Source organism: Mastigoproctus giganteus, chromosome 12 (genome assembly GCF_048544385.1).
Source record: "Mastigoproctus giganteus isolate SK-2022 chromosome 12, ASM4854438v1, whole genome shotgun sequence".
Lineage (NCBI taxonomy): Eukaryota > Metazoa > Arthropoda > Arachnida > Uropygi > Thelyphonidae > Mastigoproctus > Mastigoproctus giganteus.
In genome coordinates, this window is record NC_143586.1 from 44,301,477 (window position 1) to 44,319,108 (window position 17,632).

Here is a 17,632-nt window from a genome sequence, read left to right on the forward strand (position 1 = left end):
GCAGTTTCAGGGGAGCACATTTCAATATATACTTAACACAAATACATGAATTTTATTGTTCCCATTACAGATTGCTTGATATCTAATGAGAGAGTTATCCCCAGAACAGCTTATCATAGTAGTCTCGTCTTCAAATGGTGCTCACAGCAGAACAAATTAGTTGCCTTGATATTGCTACTTTCAAACTGATGAAAACTTATGCCATTATATATGCAATTGAAATCCTGCTGGCCGCAGAAACAAGTATTAGCATTGGCCACATGGTTATGAGGACAATGCTAATACTGAAGTAAAAAATAAATAATAAAATAAATCTGTTTCCCTCCTCCCGTAGGTAACTATCCAGCTGACCTTCGAATATCCCCAAACTGTCAGCCTCTACCACCCATTGTTGGTAACTTACTCCAGTAATGTGAAAGGACAAGATAATCTTGCAAGCACCTTATAAAGAAAAATGTCATCACTCTTTTTATACGGATTCTTAAACACAAATGCGATCGTTAATACGAGTTCCAGATTTCTTAATGTTTCAGAAGTGCAAAATCTATACAACTATGAAAAATAAAATCATCTTGTTAATTCGACAAAAAATTAAAAATGGTTAATAACAAGCAATAACATTACTCAATTGATGTTTAATTCAAACGCTGTTATATCTCACTAAAGAGGTTCTGAATCAGAGAGGAAACCATATTTCTGATGACGCACTAATCATCTTCAATATTAAGAGTTTTCTGAGGATTTCTGTATTTCATCAGTATTGGCTCCAGAAACCAGGAAAGGCTGGAAAGCACTCCAAGACTACCCAGAACATAGAAAACTCCATTATAGCTGCCTACATGATCACGGAAGAAACCTGCACGAAAAGAAAAAAGAAACAATAGCTTTTTAGAATTTTTGCAAATTATAATGGAAAGTAGGAGGCCTTTTCTCGTCCTGTCATATGTATTTGTAGTTGAAAGCATTTAGACTGCTCAGTTATTGCAATGATCGCAGATGAGCAACTTTATTTATTATTATATTTTCTTTTTTGTCTACCACATTGACGAAGTTTGGGTTGCCAAAAGTTTGGATAACGTTGTCTTTCAAACAGGAAAATGGTAGAGCCAAATAGTCATGTTTAAATTTTATATATAAAACTTCTTTTTTTTTTTTTTCTTTTTTTTACTTCCGAGAAGTGATTAAAAAAATAAAAGTGTGTAAAAATAGCATTTTTAAATACAGTAGAACTTGGATAAGGAGTTTTCCATACTGTAGGTTTAGAACTTCTTATGCGGGATAACTTCTTAGAAGGGAAAATGACGTGGGGGCAGTAGCGTATCCAGGTAACATCGTAAGGGGGTGTGGCGACCAGGCTTTTGAGTTTTTTTTTTTTTTTTTTTTTTTAAAGAATGCCTCCTGCGTTTTTTCTTTAATTTCAAATTTTTGGTTAAAAGAGGGCATATTCCACCTCTGAATATGCCCCTGTCTAGGGGTATGAAATATTAACTACATAAATAAAAATGAAAAGATGCACATAAGTTAAAGATCATTTTTAAGTATTTCAGAATTTATAAATATTTTACTCCGTCTAGAGGAAACTGGTAGACTGGTTGCAAGGAGAAGGGGAGAATAGGGGAAACGCCGGAGCCCGCAAAAATTTAATAGAATAATTTGGTTGCAAGGAAGGTCCATGGTGTCCTATCGATGATTTATCGAACAGTCGCTAGTAGAGATAAGGACGTCATAATCCCATTATATAAGGCTATTGTTAGACCACACTTGGAATTGTGTTCAAGAATGGAGACCGCACCTAAAGAAAGACATTGTTCTTGAAAGGGGCCAAAGACGGGGAACTCGCCTGGTGAGATCGGCAAAAGGGCGTCCATATGAGGAAAGGCTTCGAATATGTAGGTTGCAAAGCTTGGAAACTAGGCACCTTAGAGGAGACTTGATTGAGGCGTTTAAGGCTCTGAGAGGCATAAGCAAAATTTATAAGGACGAAATTTTCACGGTTATAAATTATTCTACAGGGTGTCTCAAAAATATTGGTACAAACGTTTAGGGGAGGTAGGTAACATCTAAAGGAATGTGAATCGCATAGGAACCCATAACCGGAAACGTCACGGGAAAGTAGTAGCAGAGGCACAAGAAACAGTAATGACACAAGACAGCAATTAGTGGCAAACATTTATTTGACATAATATTAACAATGGAGTACGAGATGGATGCATTTCATGATGTTACAACAGATGCTCGAAGGTTCCACCATGACACGCGATGAATGCGTGACACCGACGCAGCATGGATTGGCGGACACGGTCGAACACACCTGGAGTTTCTTTGACAGTAGCAGCAGCGCAGACGAGTCTCGCCACGAGATCCACTTCCGTCTCCACAGGCGATTCATACACGATAGGTTTGAGGGCCCCCCACAGAAAGAAATCAAGGCTCGATAAATCAGGTGAGCGTGGGGACCAGGCAACGGGTTCACCACGGTCAATCCATCGACGCCCAAAACGCCTGTTCAAATGGTCACGAACACACCTTCCATAATGGGCAGACGTACCGTCATGTTGAAACCAAATGTTGCGTCTCACATTTGCTGGAACATCGTCAAGTAACCCTGGTAGAACTTGTTCAAGAATGATCCGATATTTAGCGGAGTTCATTCGGGATGGTAACAGGTATGGGCCGACTAAGCAGTCATTATTGCGAAGCGACGTTGTGCCGCATGGGGGCGCACACCGTGTGGGTTGTCGTGAGCCCAGCATGAGCATTGTGCTGATTGAATAAGCCTTCCCGAGTGAAATAAGCCTCATCCGTGAACAAAACATAGGCTGGAAAATTCAAGTCTTGAACACTTTCTTGGAGAAACCACTGTGCAAAAGCCACACGTGCAGGATGATCTTGGGGAGCAGTAACTGAACCCTTTGGAGATGAAAGGGGTGTAAGGAATCGTCGTGCCAGACACGCTGTACACTGCAACGAGACACTCCTAAGGCAAAGGCACGTGTGCTGGTAGTAGGATTATTCTGGATGGCATTCAACACACTTTCTTCCATGGCGGGAGTTCGCGTTGAACGTGGTCTGCTCGCACTACTCCTGTTACCTCTAATTGATAATTGATAATTTATTTATCCCTATTTTGTGTTACAATTGTTGGGAGATAACAGCAAGAAGGGAGGGAGAACACATAAGCCAGAGGCTTTTTAGGGGGTGTTCCCTTTGAAAAAGATAACAATAAAAACAGATACATCATGAATCGGACATGTATCTACCTTCCATTACAGAGACTTAGTAAATCAACCACACATGTCGCGTGGTTAACAACAGTACTTGTAATTACATTGTGAGTACTTTTACAATAACAAGTATGAAAGAAAAAAATATGAAATAATTGCGTAGAGTGTTACAAGCTTTTTGACAGCTATTCCTTCAACTTGTTTACACAATTTCCAAACTGGTATGCATTGTGGAAAGTTCAGGAGTTGAGTGGAAGGTGATTTAGATCAGACATCCCTGGTGATGTGTTCAGTCAGGAGCTTCTTGAACTTGTTTAGTGAAATGGCATTTTTGATGTTTTCAGGAAGATTATTCCAGGTTTTTGCGCCTCTGTATTTTATATTTTTCTGGCCTATGGCTTTTCTGAAAAGCGGAACCTTCAGGTTCGCTTCATTTCTTAAATTATATCTTATTCCTTCTTCTTCTATTGTTATAAAAAAGGATCTGAAGAGAGGAGGAAATTTCGGTGTTTTCAAAGCATTGTAGACAAAGACCGCCTCAGCTTTTTGTATCAGTTGGTAGATGTTTAAGAGTCTCGCTTCCTTATATCTCGAAGTCACCGATGCATTCCAGGGAAGGCCCAAAATTGAACGAACACATCGATTGACAATTGAATTGATTCTCGTAAGGTTATATTGACTGGTCGTACCCCATGAGATGATTCCATATGTGAAGTGAGGCTGTATTAAGGAAAGGAATACTAGTCTGAGAAGGGAAGGAGGTACCTAGGCAGAGGCTCGGGCGAGTATTCCTGCTAGTGACGAAGTTTTCTTTCGTAAGGTGATCATTTGTTTATCCCAACTCAGCTTGTCATCTAGCCAGATTCCTAGAAACTTGGTATCATTCACCCTTTCCAGTTGTTTTCCTTTGTATGTTATTTCGAAATCAATATTTAATGGTTTATTTTTCGTCCTAAACACCATATATTTGGATTTTTCTGGGTTTAGTATCAGCTGATTCTTTTGAAGCCAACTGCATTTCAGAGAGCAGGGCAGAGATCTTGCATTGAAGTTGGTTAGGGTCTTTATCAGTGATTAGAATGGAAATGTCATCGGCATACGCTACTAGGTGGGAAGATGGAAAATGAGAGAGAAATTCATTAATGTAAAGAACAAATAGGATAGGTCCGAGAAGTGAGCCTTGAGGCACTCCCCTGGAGAAATAAGAAATGTCTGAAAAAGACTGGTTTGTTTTAACGACAAATGGCCTATCAGTAACGTAGTCTTCAAGGAGAAGGTTAATTTTTCCTCTCAAGCCAAGATTGTTGAGCTTGTTGAGTAGGATATTATGATTTATGCAGTCAAAAGCTTTTGATAGGTCTAGAAACAGTGCTATTGCATAGTGACCCTTTTCAAGACGGTCCGTGATCCTAGAGCAGAAGTCAACAATTGCCAGGTCAGTGGATCTTTTTGAACGAAAAGCGTACTGTTGTTGATGGATAAGCTGATTGACTTCCAGGAAGCCCATGAGTCTGCCGTGAAGAATTTTTTCGAATAATTTTGCAAAAACTGAGAGTAGAGCTATTGGACGAAAATTGTTGATAGAGTTACAATTTTCCCCCTTAGGAATAGGAACAATGACTGCTTTTTTGAATTGAGACGGGAATTTACCAGATTGAACGGAAAGATTGTAAATATACTTCAGTGGTGAATTAAATATACTTGATCAGGTAGAATTGAGTTAAGGACCTTTTTCAGCAGAGCAGGAGATATTTCATCAAAGCCAGGGGCTCCCTTTTCTTTTAATTGATGTCCTGCTTCTAAAATCTCTTGATCTGAGAGCGGAGCGAGGAAAAAAGAGCTGCTCATTGAGTGCTTGACAGATTCTCTCATTGCATTATCTCTAGAGTCAACTTCGTCTTTAAAAAGGTTATTCAAGCTTGAGATAAAGTGATTACGGAATGCTGCGGCTTTTTCCTGGTCATCCGAAATGAGTACCTCGTTCTCAACTACATCTCCAACGTAGCTCTGTGATTTCGTTTTTCTTCCAGGTAGTAGCTTGTCCAAGACTGTCCACTTTTCCTTGCTTGTAATGACGCCTTTAAGTTGGGAACTATAATATTTCCTTTTCTCCGACCTAATACTGTCGGTGACTTTGTTTCTGTACGTTGTGTATTTGTTTTTATCCGCCTCCTTTCCTGTTTCTCTAGCAATTCTTGCAAGTTTGTCCCTTTTCTTTAGCATGTTACAAATTTTGTTTGACATAAATGGGCATAATTTCCATCTTGGCCTAGTGGTCTTTTTATTCCCTGGGATCCTGATGTATGACGCTCGTTTTTCGTAACTATTTAGGATATGCTCAAAGAAGAAGTTCGTCGCAATTTCAGGATCATCTGTAGCAGCCACCCCATCCCACGAAGACTGCTGGAGATCATAACAGAGCTGATTGAGAGAGCCTGGAGTCACAGATCTGTAAGTGTGCATGATCTCTTCCACAATTTCTTCATTTTCAATTACCATTAAGATGAGACGATGATCAGAAATGGTTGCATCCAGTACTGCATAGGTTAGTGAGCATTCCCCAATTGCGAAGTCAAGAAGGGAATTGTGGGACTCTCCCATTCTAGTTGGGATAATTCCGTCAGTCAGAAGAGAAAAACCATTGGAAGAAATGACATCTAGGTCTTGCACTTGAGAGGAAGAGCTTTGAAGTATGTTAATATTAAAGTCTCCCATCAGCAGAAGACTAAGGGATTTGCTTGTGAAGTGAGATAGAATATTGTCAAGAGTTACAAGGAAACTGTTGACTGAAGCTGAGGGAGGTCGGTATAGACACCCAATCACCAGAGAAGCAATGCGGATAAAAGTGATTTCACAAGCTTGATCAGGCAGATTTGTGATAGGAAAGGCAGAGCATCGCAGATGATTGTGAACGTAAATAGCAACTCCACCCCCTTTAGAATCACATCTGCAACTGTGAAAGAGAGCATAGTCTTGAAATCGGACTGAAACTTCAGGGGAGAACCAGGTCTCAGTAAAAACCATCAGGTCTGGATGGAGATTCCATGATGTCAGTTGAGCGAGGATTTCATCATTATGTTTTACAAGACTGCGTGCGTTCATATAGAATACAGTAATTGCATCTTTTGATGCTGTAGTAAGGCATAAGTTATTTGGTTTAATTGTTGGCAAGTGACATGGCAGAAAGGTATTTTCACAAGAGTTAGAGTCATTCAAATTCTGGTAGGATGAAGAGATAGATGAATCATTTATAGAAGTTCTTCCCAGTTGAGATTCCAGAATATCTGAAAAATGCTCGATATGTCATTCCCGTTGACTAGTTTCGATTGCTAAGTCACTGGCTGATGACCCAGTACGAGGAAGAGGGGGGCGTCCATAGAAAGGCCGAATAATGGCTCCTCAGGCCAGCAGTGATCCTTTAGTAATAGATCAAAATCCGTTTGTTGACACTGAATATAGAAAGAGCTGTACGAATCGTGTTTGGAATTCATTTTTATTACGTTTACTTCTATCTGCAGTTGAGTTCTGATATGCTGCTCTACTTCTGTACCGCACAGTTGGGGTTCGAGTCGCGAGACGAAAATACCCTTGGTTGAACTTTTAGTTCTAGGGACTGCTCTGATTGAAGAGTTGGTAGCTGTTCCCACAACAGCAGGGGTGTGTCGATGTCTTCCTGCCTGATTAGAGGCAGATTGATTCCGTTGTCCTCTGATGTGATCTCTAAATGACCCATAATCGCACAAATTTTGATGCACACGCGCAAACAAACGGTGGTCCGGTACATGTCTGTCTGGGAAGCGTTCTCCATAAATTCGTTGAGCGGCTCGTCCATTGCCCTCTGCTAATCCATACACTAGGTGCATGTCTGCCAGCTCACAGTTCGTATATCGATGCATGCTCTTTGTGCGGCGACTACTGCTTGAATGAGTAAACAAGAAATTTTCCCTCTCGCGATCTGATGAACAGCGCCGTCTACGAACTTACGGTGACGTTTCTGGTTATGGGTTCCTATGCGATTCACATTCCTTTAGATGTTACCTACCACCCCTAAACTTTTGTAACAATATTTTTGAGACACCCTGTAGAACTAGGGGACATAATTTCGAGTTACGGGGGGAGTTGTTTAGACTGGATTGCAGGAAGTTTTATTTTAGCCAGCGAGTTATAAATTACTGGAATAAGTTACCTACATCGGTGGTAAAGGCTGACAGTCTTGGGGAAATTCAAAGGTCAGCTGGATAATTACCTAAGGGAGGAGGGAAATGCATAGGTTGTCCATTTCCTTTTCTCTTATTAATTTTTATCATCGTTATTTTTTTAAATTTTCTTATTATTAATTCGTTTTTATTCTTATTTATTTTATGTGTTTTTTGTTATTTTATTTATTTATGTTTTTTTGGCTGGTGCAGCATAACCCTTGCATCATGTGGCCATCACTAATATCTCCATTATATTTAAATGTTTATACTAAAAAGGTTTTAACGCTGAAAGGCGCAGACTACGGAAAATTCATTAATGGAACAAGTAAGTGTCAAGCATAATTTTAGTTCGTAGTAAATCACCGATCGAAGTAGGTGAAATGGTATCGTTTCTTTTAAATTTCTTATGTGTATGTAAGTTTCAGGCGTACCTTGAACGCCTGAAACTTACATACACATAAGAAAATTTTAAAAGGGCGCCACATACCCTAAAACTCCCCTGTATCTCATATTGCGAATGTCTTCACAACGAGTTGCCCTGATATTGAACTACCTCGAATAAGGTAGTTCAATATTTTCAATAGAAAATTGAAAAAAACAGGAGACAGCCAAAGACGCCGAGCCCCTAAAGGGCCCCGGCCCAGAGGCAATTGCCTTGCCTGCCTACACTGCGAACAACCTAATAAACCAGGGGTGGTGGCAGTGCCGTACCTAGGTACGGGCGAACCGGGCTGGAGCCCGGGAATGTAGGGGCCTGAATTCCGATGATATTTTAATTATTTTTAAATAAAAAAAATAATAAAAAAAAACACTTTCATTGTACAAAAAAAAAATTCAATATTGGCTTATTTCTATTACAGTAAATTTTATTTATTTTATAATCAGTGTTAAACGAAATTAATTTTTTGGGACAAATAGAGTATAAGCAAGAATTTTACAAGAAAATAGAAGAGCTTTTTATGTTCCGTGTGTCGTGCATAATTTAAATTTCGTTTTATCTGATTCAGCACATCTTCAACAACAACAGAATTATTTTTTTGGAACATTTCAAAGATTATACAAGATTTGCGCTGCTTCTCCAAGTAGGTGGGATATTTTAAAAAGACACGTAAAAATGACTGAAATCTCTATCAGAAACAAGGTGGGAAGGAAAGATAAAAGCTGTTGCAACAGTACGATATCAGTTTCTGGATATTACAACTGCATTAAATGAAATCAAGGAACAGGCCAAAGGAAAAGATGCAAAACTGCGGTCTGAACTACAAGGTTTGTTAACGGAAATTACTTCTTTTAAGTTTATTATAAGTGTAGTTGTTTGATATGAAATATTGAGTATTATAAATAAAGTAATAAAGCCATGCAAAGTAGTATAATTGATATGAACACTGCAATTATATTGATGGTGTTCTTAGTTAACAAAATGAATTTAGAATAGCAAGATTTAAATTGTGTGTGGTTAAAGCTCTATAGACATTGCAACCATCGGTGTTACCAGAAGTGGGAGTTTACCTATGAAACTTCATCAGATGAACACTATTGATCCAACCAGGAGGTTTGAAACGGATATATATATATATATATATATATATATATATATTTTTTTTTTTTTTTTTTTTCTTAGTATAGTGATCGATATAGTTAGCTTTAGCTTTCAAGAAAGATTTGATCAGGTGAATAAAATATCCTCGGCTTTTCATCTTATTCTATAATCAGAAAACTTTATGAATTAAATTGAAAGCTCAAAAGAAATTGAAAGAATTTTAATAGCGAAGACTGGAGCAGCAATATCAATGCCAAAGAGATACTACAAGAAATCCAATCTTTGCAGCATGTTTTAAAAGGAAAAAAAATTGGTTGCTTTTAATTATTGACATTTATTCAAGAAAAAACTTAGTTGAATGATATGCCAACATCACCATTTCGGATATTATTAACATTGCCAATTATGGTTGCGCCTGGAGAGGGGAGTTTAAGACTCAAAATGAGTAAAACATATTCACGAGCAACAATTGGCCAAGAAAGATTTAATGGATTGGCCATGCCAATAGAACAAGATGTACTAAAAGATAATCCTATGAATTTCAGTACAGTAGGCCCATTTATTATGATTTGAATAATATTTGGGTGTTTCCTTTATTTTTCAATTTTACGAATTCCACATTACATTTTTTTCCAGAGGGGGGCCCCAGATGAATATTTCGCCAGGAGAGAAGTCTAGGTACAGTACTGGGGTGGTGGTATCCGCCGAGAATAAGTTACATTATCCTTCTCCACTGGCGAAGCGTTGCTTATTCGAGGTAGTGCAATATCAGGCTAACTCGTTGTGAAGGCATTCCATTAACAATATGAGATGTAACAAAAACGATGGCATTTCACCTACTTCGGTGATTTACTATGAACTAAAATGATGCTTGGCACTAACTTGTACGATTACCAAAATGTTTATATGTTTTTAATATAAAAGAAAGATTCTGTATTTAAAAAACGTATTAAGTGGGAAAATGTCATTATAATGATACTGTGTATTCTTTATCACGCACTTGTTATGCGGGAAAACTTTTTACCCAGGAAACTTACGCGGGAAAATAATAATTACAACATGTAGAGTTGAAATTGGGACTTAAGAAACCAAACCTAGTATAGAGGAAAACTTCTTATGCGGGAATTTCTTATCCGGGTTCTACTGTATTTACTTTTTGATTAAAAAAAATACAAAAGTTGCAAAAAGTATTGCAATTCATTAAGAATATATGAAATTTGTAACGCCGGAGAAAAATTCTAAAGAAAAAAAAAAGTTTCCAGAAATTAAAAATAACAATTGGCACCTGTGAGAGACCGAGCTACTTTTGTATTGGTTCCAGAAACGACTGGAAAGCACTCCAAGGTGCCAGATTAAAATTTGAAACGTTTTGGTTTCCTTTTAATTTGACATTTTTTCATTAATCAATTGTATATTGAGTATATACAATAAACTAATATGAATAAACAATTGTTATTTTAAACCCTATTACATACACTAGTGTTCAAAGAAAGTGCATCACCCCTTAAAATTGTAATTGTCGTCCGAGTATATGGCAATATTTCTTACAGATTGCATCAGATAAGATTGACATGCGTAGCTGATGACGTAATATTGCATCAGATAAGATTGACACGCTTAGCTGATGACGTAATATCGCATCAGCTGTTACTTTCAGCTATATGAGCACGCTCTAGGCGCCTCCGTTGCCAGGTGGCAAAGCAGCAGTGCGTAGCACACGCTTCTTGATTAGACCGGGGTTCGAGCCCGTGACCACCAAATAAGGAGGATACGGAAAGGTCAGGGAATGACCACAGCATATCCCCGGAACAATATGGCCTTCGTTGCTAATGCTCGTAAAAGCCAAATAACAACAACAGCACCCTCTGCAAGGGTTGCAGTCATTCCTTGCTTGTGTCAGGATGGTGAGTTACGTGAAGTTCACGCCACGAAGAAAGAGTGCTACTGTTGCTTTACGTGAGGAAGGATGTTCTTCCCGTCATATTGCTTATAGTATCTTGTAATCAGTCGACAGTGAGTAGATTTCTTTCCAAACTCAAGAATACTGGTTCTGCTGATAGGAAAAAAGGAACCGGACGCAAACGAGTCTACGCCAAAACAGGATCGCGCTTTGAAGCACTTAATGTCACCGTAAAGCTTTTTCGTCTGAGCTGAAAAGAGAATGGGAAGAACATACAGGAGTGGTAGCAAGTGCAGTAACAGTCAGACACCTCTTCAAAAATGTACTTGTACCCGTCGTCCTAAGAAGAAGCCCCTCCTCACACAAAAAATGAAAAAGGCCCGATTAATTTGGTGTAAGGAGCATGTCAAATGGACCCCTTAGCAGTGGAAGTCGGTTATTTTCTCGGATGAGAAGAAATTCAACCTGCATGGCTCTGATGGAAGACAAACGATTCGTCGTAGACGTGGTGAAGAATACCATCCAAACTGTATGGTGTCTACAGTGAAATTCCCTACCAGCCAAATCATATGGGGGTGCATTTCGTATCGCGGAGTAGGTCACCTGCAATTTATAAAAATGCCAATGGATACCTGGCTATATTGGAAGGCAAATTGCTGCCAACCGTTAGAGACCATTTCAACCTGCCAAGTAACTGCATCTTTCAGGACGATTCTGCTCCTTGTCATGGGCGAAAAGTGTAAGCAGGCACTTCTGTAGTTACTTTAGCTTCATTTCTGCATTAGAGGTTCGACAGTAATGTGTTGACATTTGTTACAGGTGAAAAAATGGTTGGAAAAACTGTCCATTACAACTGTTAGCTGGCCAGGAAACAGTCCGGACCTGAATCCTATAGAGAACTGTTGGCATCGTGTGGAATCTGAAGTAGCCAGAAAGAAACCAAAGACTCTTCGTGAAATTCATAATTGGAGTTTTGAACCACGATCTATCAGTTGATTATCTTAGAAATTGATCTTGTCAATGCCTCGACGGTGTGCTGCTGTCATCAGGGCCAGAGGCGGATGAACTAAATATTAGTTTGCATCTGGTGAACTTTTCATTTTGTTTTCAATTTAAAATGATAAACTGAAGCAAATTGATAACATTTTTCAGCCATAATTGTCGTGTTTACCAAAACTGTTGTATAAAGGTTACAAATTCTCATTTTGGAATATTTTGAGAGCACCTGTCAAATATTACTTAGCTTTGCCTTGACTATTAATAAATATCTTTTGTTTATATTTCTGTTTGTGATACTAGTCATTAATCTAACATACCATCGCGAAAAAGGGTTAGAAATGTGAAATTCCTAGGCACTTTCTTTGAACACCAGTGTATATACAAAATTAAAAATACATAATATTAAATGATTTTTAATCTTTAAAATTATTGCGATGATTTTAATGCTGATTACAGAATAACTTTTCCATCACAACGAGTTGCCATGCATTTTGGTAGAGTGAGAGGGAGCAACTAGGGCCAGCTCCTACGTATGGGCTAAAGGGGTTATAACCCCCTCATGGACAAAAAAATGTTGAACATGATTTCCCAGAACACCTATTTAGCCCCGCGTTTAGAAGATGCTGGATCGCCCTTGGGCGCAACAATCTTACCACGATTCCTCACATAAAGAGTACGTAAAGTACTAATTCTCTTGTACCTATAGTAATAATACTTACCAATCATGGGAGACATTCCAAAAGACAGAATGCCAGACAGGAAGCATTTGCATCCCATTGCATGCGATTGTTGGTCAGGTCTCAAGTAGTGACCAGTTAGAGGTCCGATCATTATGAGTACGCTTCCTTCTCCAAGTCCATAAAGTACAGCTAGTCCAACAAAGCCATCAAAACTGCTGGCTGCGGGAAATAGAAGAATCGCCACTCCCAGAATGAGAAAACTGATCATCACAAAATTTCGTTGAGTCATGATTCCTTTGTCCGTGACCCACCCGAGACCTAAGCGACCAATGAGATCACCACAACTGAATGCAGAGATGATGTACTTTGCCTTAGTTTCAGGTATTCCTTTATCTGATGCGAAGTCGATTACCACAGTGAGGAAGCAAGCTAAGGTGAATGACCAAAATGCATGGTTACAGCTAATGAGCAGGAACATCGGGTCTGTGATAAGTTTCAACATATTCTTTAGATAATGAATGAAACTGCATTGCTCGCAGCGACGTCTAGTAGTGGCAGCTACATGGGAAGCCCGTCGCTGTATCGGCTCTGTAATGTTATACATACTCAGTTTGCGTGTGTAAACGTGCTTGTCGGGACAAATTGAACTATTTGTTGGTATAATAGAAATGCTGAGGGAATCTTCTTGGCAACTTAAATTATCATCTTCAGTGTCCATGACGTTGCTGTATTTTGAACTGGTGTCCTTACGATAGCATCTGTGGTCATTGCCACAACTTTTCGCACATTCATGTAACTCACAATTACGAAATACCATGTTATGTGGGTTCAGAATTTGTTCAAACTGAAAAGACCTCAGTCCATCTACATTACTGTTGTTCTGTGAATTAGGTAGTGGCATATTGGTGCCAAGCAAATATGGAATGGCTTCGTTGCTCTCGTCGTGGCTAAATGCATCGTTGTCCATATTGGTGCATCCGCATGATGGAATACTTTGGGTGTCTCTGAAGATATTTTGAATATACTGCTGTTGGTCACTTTCCTTCTTTGGTAGTCCATCGTTTGGATAATTGTTTCCAGTGAAACAGCTGTTTGTTTGGTAAGCTAATGATTGATTACTCTTTGGGTTGCAGACGAGTTCACTTACTGTTGTCAGCTGCGTGTCTAGCTGTGTGCACTGCATGGATTTTTTGTTTTTGGTTTTCATCCATGAGGGTGTGCGCAGCAAGAGTCCTGCTGGAATTATATTCAGCAATATTCCTCCCAAGATAAAAAATGTACCGCGCAGGCCAAAGCTGATTAGTAGGTTTTCTAGGAGCACTGACATTAGGAATGCACCAAAACAAGATCCGGACGAAGCTATTCCTGAGGCAGTAGCTCTATACTTGACAAAATACTGGTTGATGGAGACCTTCATTAGCATTGTACACAATCCAAATCCCAGTCCTGTGCAAGAGAAAAACAGTAAATAAGCAAGAATAAGTAATATAAAATTTAATTACACGAGTTAACTTAAACCTACTGCATGTTAATACAATATTATACACTATGGTACAACAAGTACTGGAAAATATAGAAAAGACAAAATGATCGACAGATCAATGTAGGACCACCTTGCTGTAGCAAAGCATGTAATCATAAGGGAAGTTTTTCATCTACTGGTAACACGTATCGACGGATCTCAATTCAATTGGGCTGAGATCGGGCTAGTTCTTTAGCATCATATAATGCACTCCAAATCCCCTCAAGTAATATGGAGGTTAAGATCGTTGACACACCTTGTGGAAACGGGCTAATTAGAATCCCTTACAGATGCAGAAATTTTATGGCCTCTTTTCACCGTGGCCTTGTTATTCTGTTCCCAGGTATAGACTTTACTTGTGTGGAAAAGAAAAGCATGGTGCTCTAGTGGCAGTACTCCAGTCTGCGAAAAATGATGATTCAGTAGCAGTGCTTCAGGCAATGAACAGAGTTCCGGATTTCTATTTTCAGCATGCCGGAAACCTTCTTCATTCCATACTTGCATGTTCGTGTTCGTGTCATTCCATACTTGCAGTGACAGAACATTGCTATTGACTTTTTATGGTTTTAGCAAGATGGAAATCACAACTACATTGCACTTAAAGCCATTTAAGTTCCGCTGTCAACATGTTCCTAGCAGGCTGATATTTCTAAGGGTGGCATCTTATGGGTAGAGCGAGACCTCTGCTGAAATAGATCTGTAACGGGGGAGTCATTAAAACACAAAATATATCATATGATGTATTGCTGAACTTTTGGACAAGAGACATTTTCACTGACATTGTCTATCTGATGATGGATGAACGGTAGACTCAGTCCTAGCCAGCTAACAACACAAAATAACATTTTAAATGGAAATATTAAACAAGGGCCAGTTGACGATACTTGAGTTATACAATGCACCTGTGCTATTTAACTCATTTTTCATGGCTAACGTTATTTATAGTGACTTACCGTTTACTCCTCCCCAGAGGACTGAAATCCATAACATATCACAAGTGAGGAAGCACAGGACGCTTCCCAAGGAGACGATGATTCCTCCTAGTATGGTGATCTTACGCACCCCATATAGATGGCCAAGCACACCAACTATTGGACCTGCAAGAATTTGGAAAATTGCAGTTATTCAGATATTTATTCATTGTATGCGTTCTTTATCATAAAGTACATTGCAACACTAAAGCATTCTGTTTTAACCAATTTATTTAATTGGTTAAAATATAATTAATTTATTATATAATTATTTTTGGCACTTACATAGTGTGTCGACTTCAAATAAGTTTGGAAAGGGTTTGGGGGGACCCGCTGGGGCCAGTGCACCCCTAGCCAGAAAAGAGGCAAACCTCTTTTTGACGGCATTCGAAAGGATGGTGATTATATCAACTGTGCTACCCACGAGAGCATGGTAGTCTACACCAGATGCCCCGGTACCAGTATCTTGAAAACTGCAATCCTGCTGGGATTTTCACTTCCTACTCTGTATCGAGATTGGTTCAACAATTGGCGCCTCTGTAGAGTGGACTAATGTCTTATTCTTTTGCCAGGTTTACCGTAAGGGCATAATATCTAGTAAAGTACGCAGTTTTTCTTCTGAAGATAAATATATTTCAAATCAGAATACCTTCTCAGCTTTATAGGAATATGCTACATTGGTTTTTAATAGACCGAGTGAATTACTTGACACTATCGCTTCTGGAACACCTTTAATTTGGAAGTCTTCTGAATTAAATCCTTTTACTGATGTTTAATCCTCGTGAATAGCAGAGTTAGTATAATCACCGTCCTCCCCAACCGGATGGAAAAGACCGAAGTTTGAATCCCGTCAATGACGCGAAGAATTTTTAGGGGTCTTTTTCACAACGTGGATGAGTTGGTTGGTCTCAGGCGAAGGTAGATGGTATTTCCTCCCGGAAATTCGGGAGAAAAAACCTTATTAGAAAATTTATTATTGTGTAAGCAGGGCTCAATGGATAAGTAATACTTCCCTGCTTACATAGCATCGTTTTAATGATTTCATTTTCGATTGAATCACTGAGTCTGTTTATTTGCATTACAAAATGGAGGTCTTCTTCCCCAATAAATAATACGAACCGTACTTACCAATTAGATTTCTCACGCAGTTTCTCAGGCTGAATGGAAAGGTCGCCTCTCCTCTACTAGCCCCATAAACCTCTATGAATTCTACGTAGAGCACTCCAGAGGTCCGACGAACGCCTGCCACAACCAGGCTTAGAGAAAAGCAGGCAAAGGTTACAAGCCAGCTCCATCCCTGATCGGGACCTTCCTTGGGTTTACTTTCCGGCATGTCCGCACTGCTATCTATGATCAGATGGATGGTCGTTTATGGAACTGAAGTCGTTCGATGCATTCACACAAGACGAAGTCTAAAGGGGTTTACTGTCGGGCCCTGATTTAATTTATGCGTCGAAACGGAGGCAATCTCATGTACGCCGTATCACCTTGTCATTGACCTTGAACTGTGATCAAAAAATACGGTAGCGTTTCGTCGTGTTACACTTCTCTCACGAGAATGTTGTTTCCTTCTTTCTCCTCTTAATTTCTCGTCTGTGGAAAGAAGTAATATAATCATCTTCGTCTCGTGTTCTTTTGGTTAAATACTTTTTTTTTCAGAATAAAAGAACACGTGATAGTTTATCTAAAGAAACAAAAAAAAAAAAAAAAAAAAATAGCTCCAAGAAAATATTGAGTGGTGTGTCTTGTAAGATGAATGCCCATCTACCAGTTCTCAAAAACACAGCTATAACAAAGAAATCTAAAATGTTTATCAGAAATAAGTCCAATGTAACGTGTTGCGCCTACCACACTCACTGGCCAAAAAATTATAAGCTTTTTTCATTTGGTGTCAACAGAAAATTAAACGTTAGGTATGCAAATACAAGTTGTCACATGGTATGATCACAAGTTACTTGGTATCAGACAAATACGGTACTCTTTCCTGGAACTTATTAGTCGATCTGGTAATGGGAAAGACAGGTGATAGTACCGATTTTCAGAAAGGTGTTACTATTAAAGCACGTTTTTTAGCAGGGAGCACAACTGAGAAAACAAAGGAAGTCACTGGTGTGTCAAAAGCAACTTCAAGAGTATTTCAAATCGCAGTAATTTAAAGCAAGTTGTGCTTCAGAAGGTTCAGTGTACAGCAAATGACTGAAAATTTTAATTTAAGCAAAGAGCTAATAATGCGCTGGAAACTGAAAAATCTTCAGAACTAGTAGTCGTGTCCGTATACGAAAGCCACTTTCTTTCTGTAAAAAATCGAGAGATTCGACTGGAATGGCGAAGCCAACGCCAAGACCGGACTGTGGAACAGTGGAAAAGAATCATGCGATCTGACGGGTCTCAATTTACACTTTTTGCACCAATGGTAAGGTGAAATTGCGGCTTGAACCTCATGAAGCCATGTACCCAGACTGTCTCCTGTCCACCACTCAAGCGGCTGGAGGTATCTTGGCCTGGGGGTACGTTCTGTTGGTACGGACTGGGTCCGCTCATATGGTTAGAAGGTAATGTTACCTCCAATGAATATTTTTCCGTCTTATCGTACCAGC

The 17,632-nt window shown here is 39.1% G+C and overlaps 1 protein-coding gene across 1 annotated transcript; it reads right to left on the reverse strand.

Annotated features, from left to right (window-relative positions):
- Window positions 1–707: 707 nt before the first annotated feature.
- LOC150076997 (putative monocarboxylate transporter 5) lies at window positions 708–16,368 on the reverse strand. Its single transcript, XM_090385752.1, has 4 exons — window positions 16,164–16,368; window positions 15,018–15,161; window positions 12,582–13,988; window positions 708–856 (listed from the first exon to the last, which is right to left on the reverse strand). The coding sequence occupies exons 1-4, from the start codon at window positions 16,366–16,368 to the stop codon at window positions 708–710; spliced, it is 1,905 nt and encodes a 634-aa protein (XP_090241878.1).
- Between the last annotated feature and the right edge of the window lie 1,264 nt (window positions 16,369–17,632).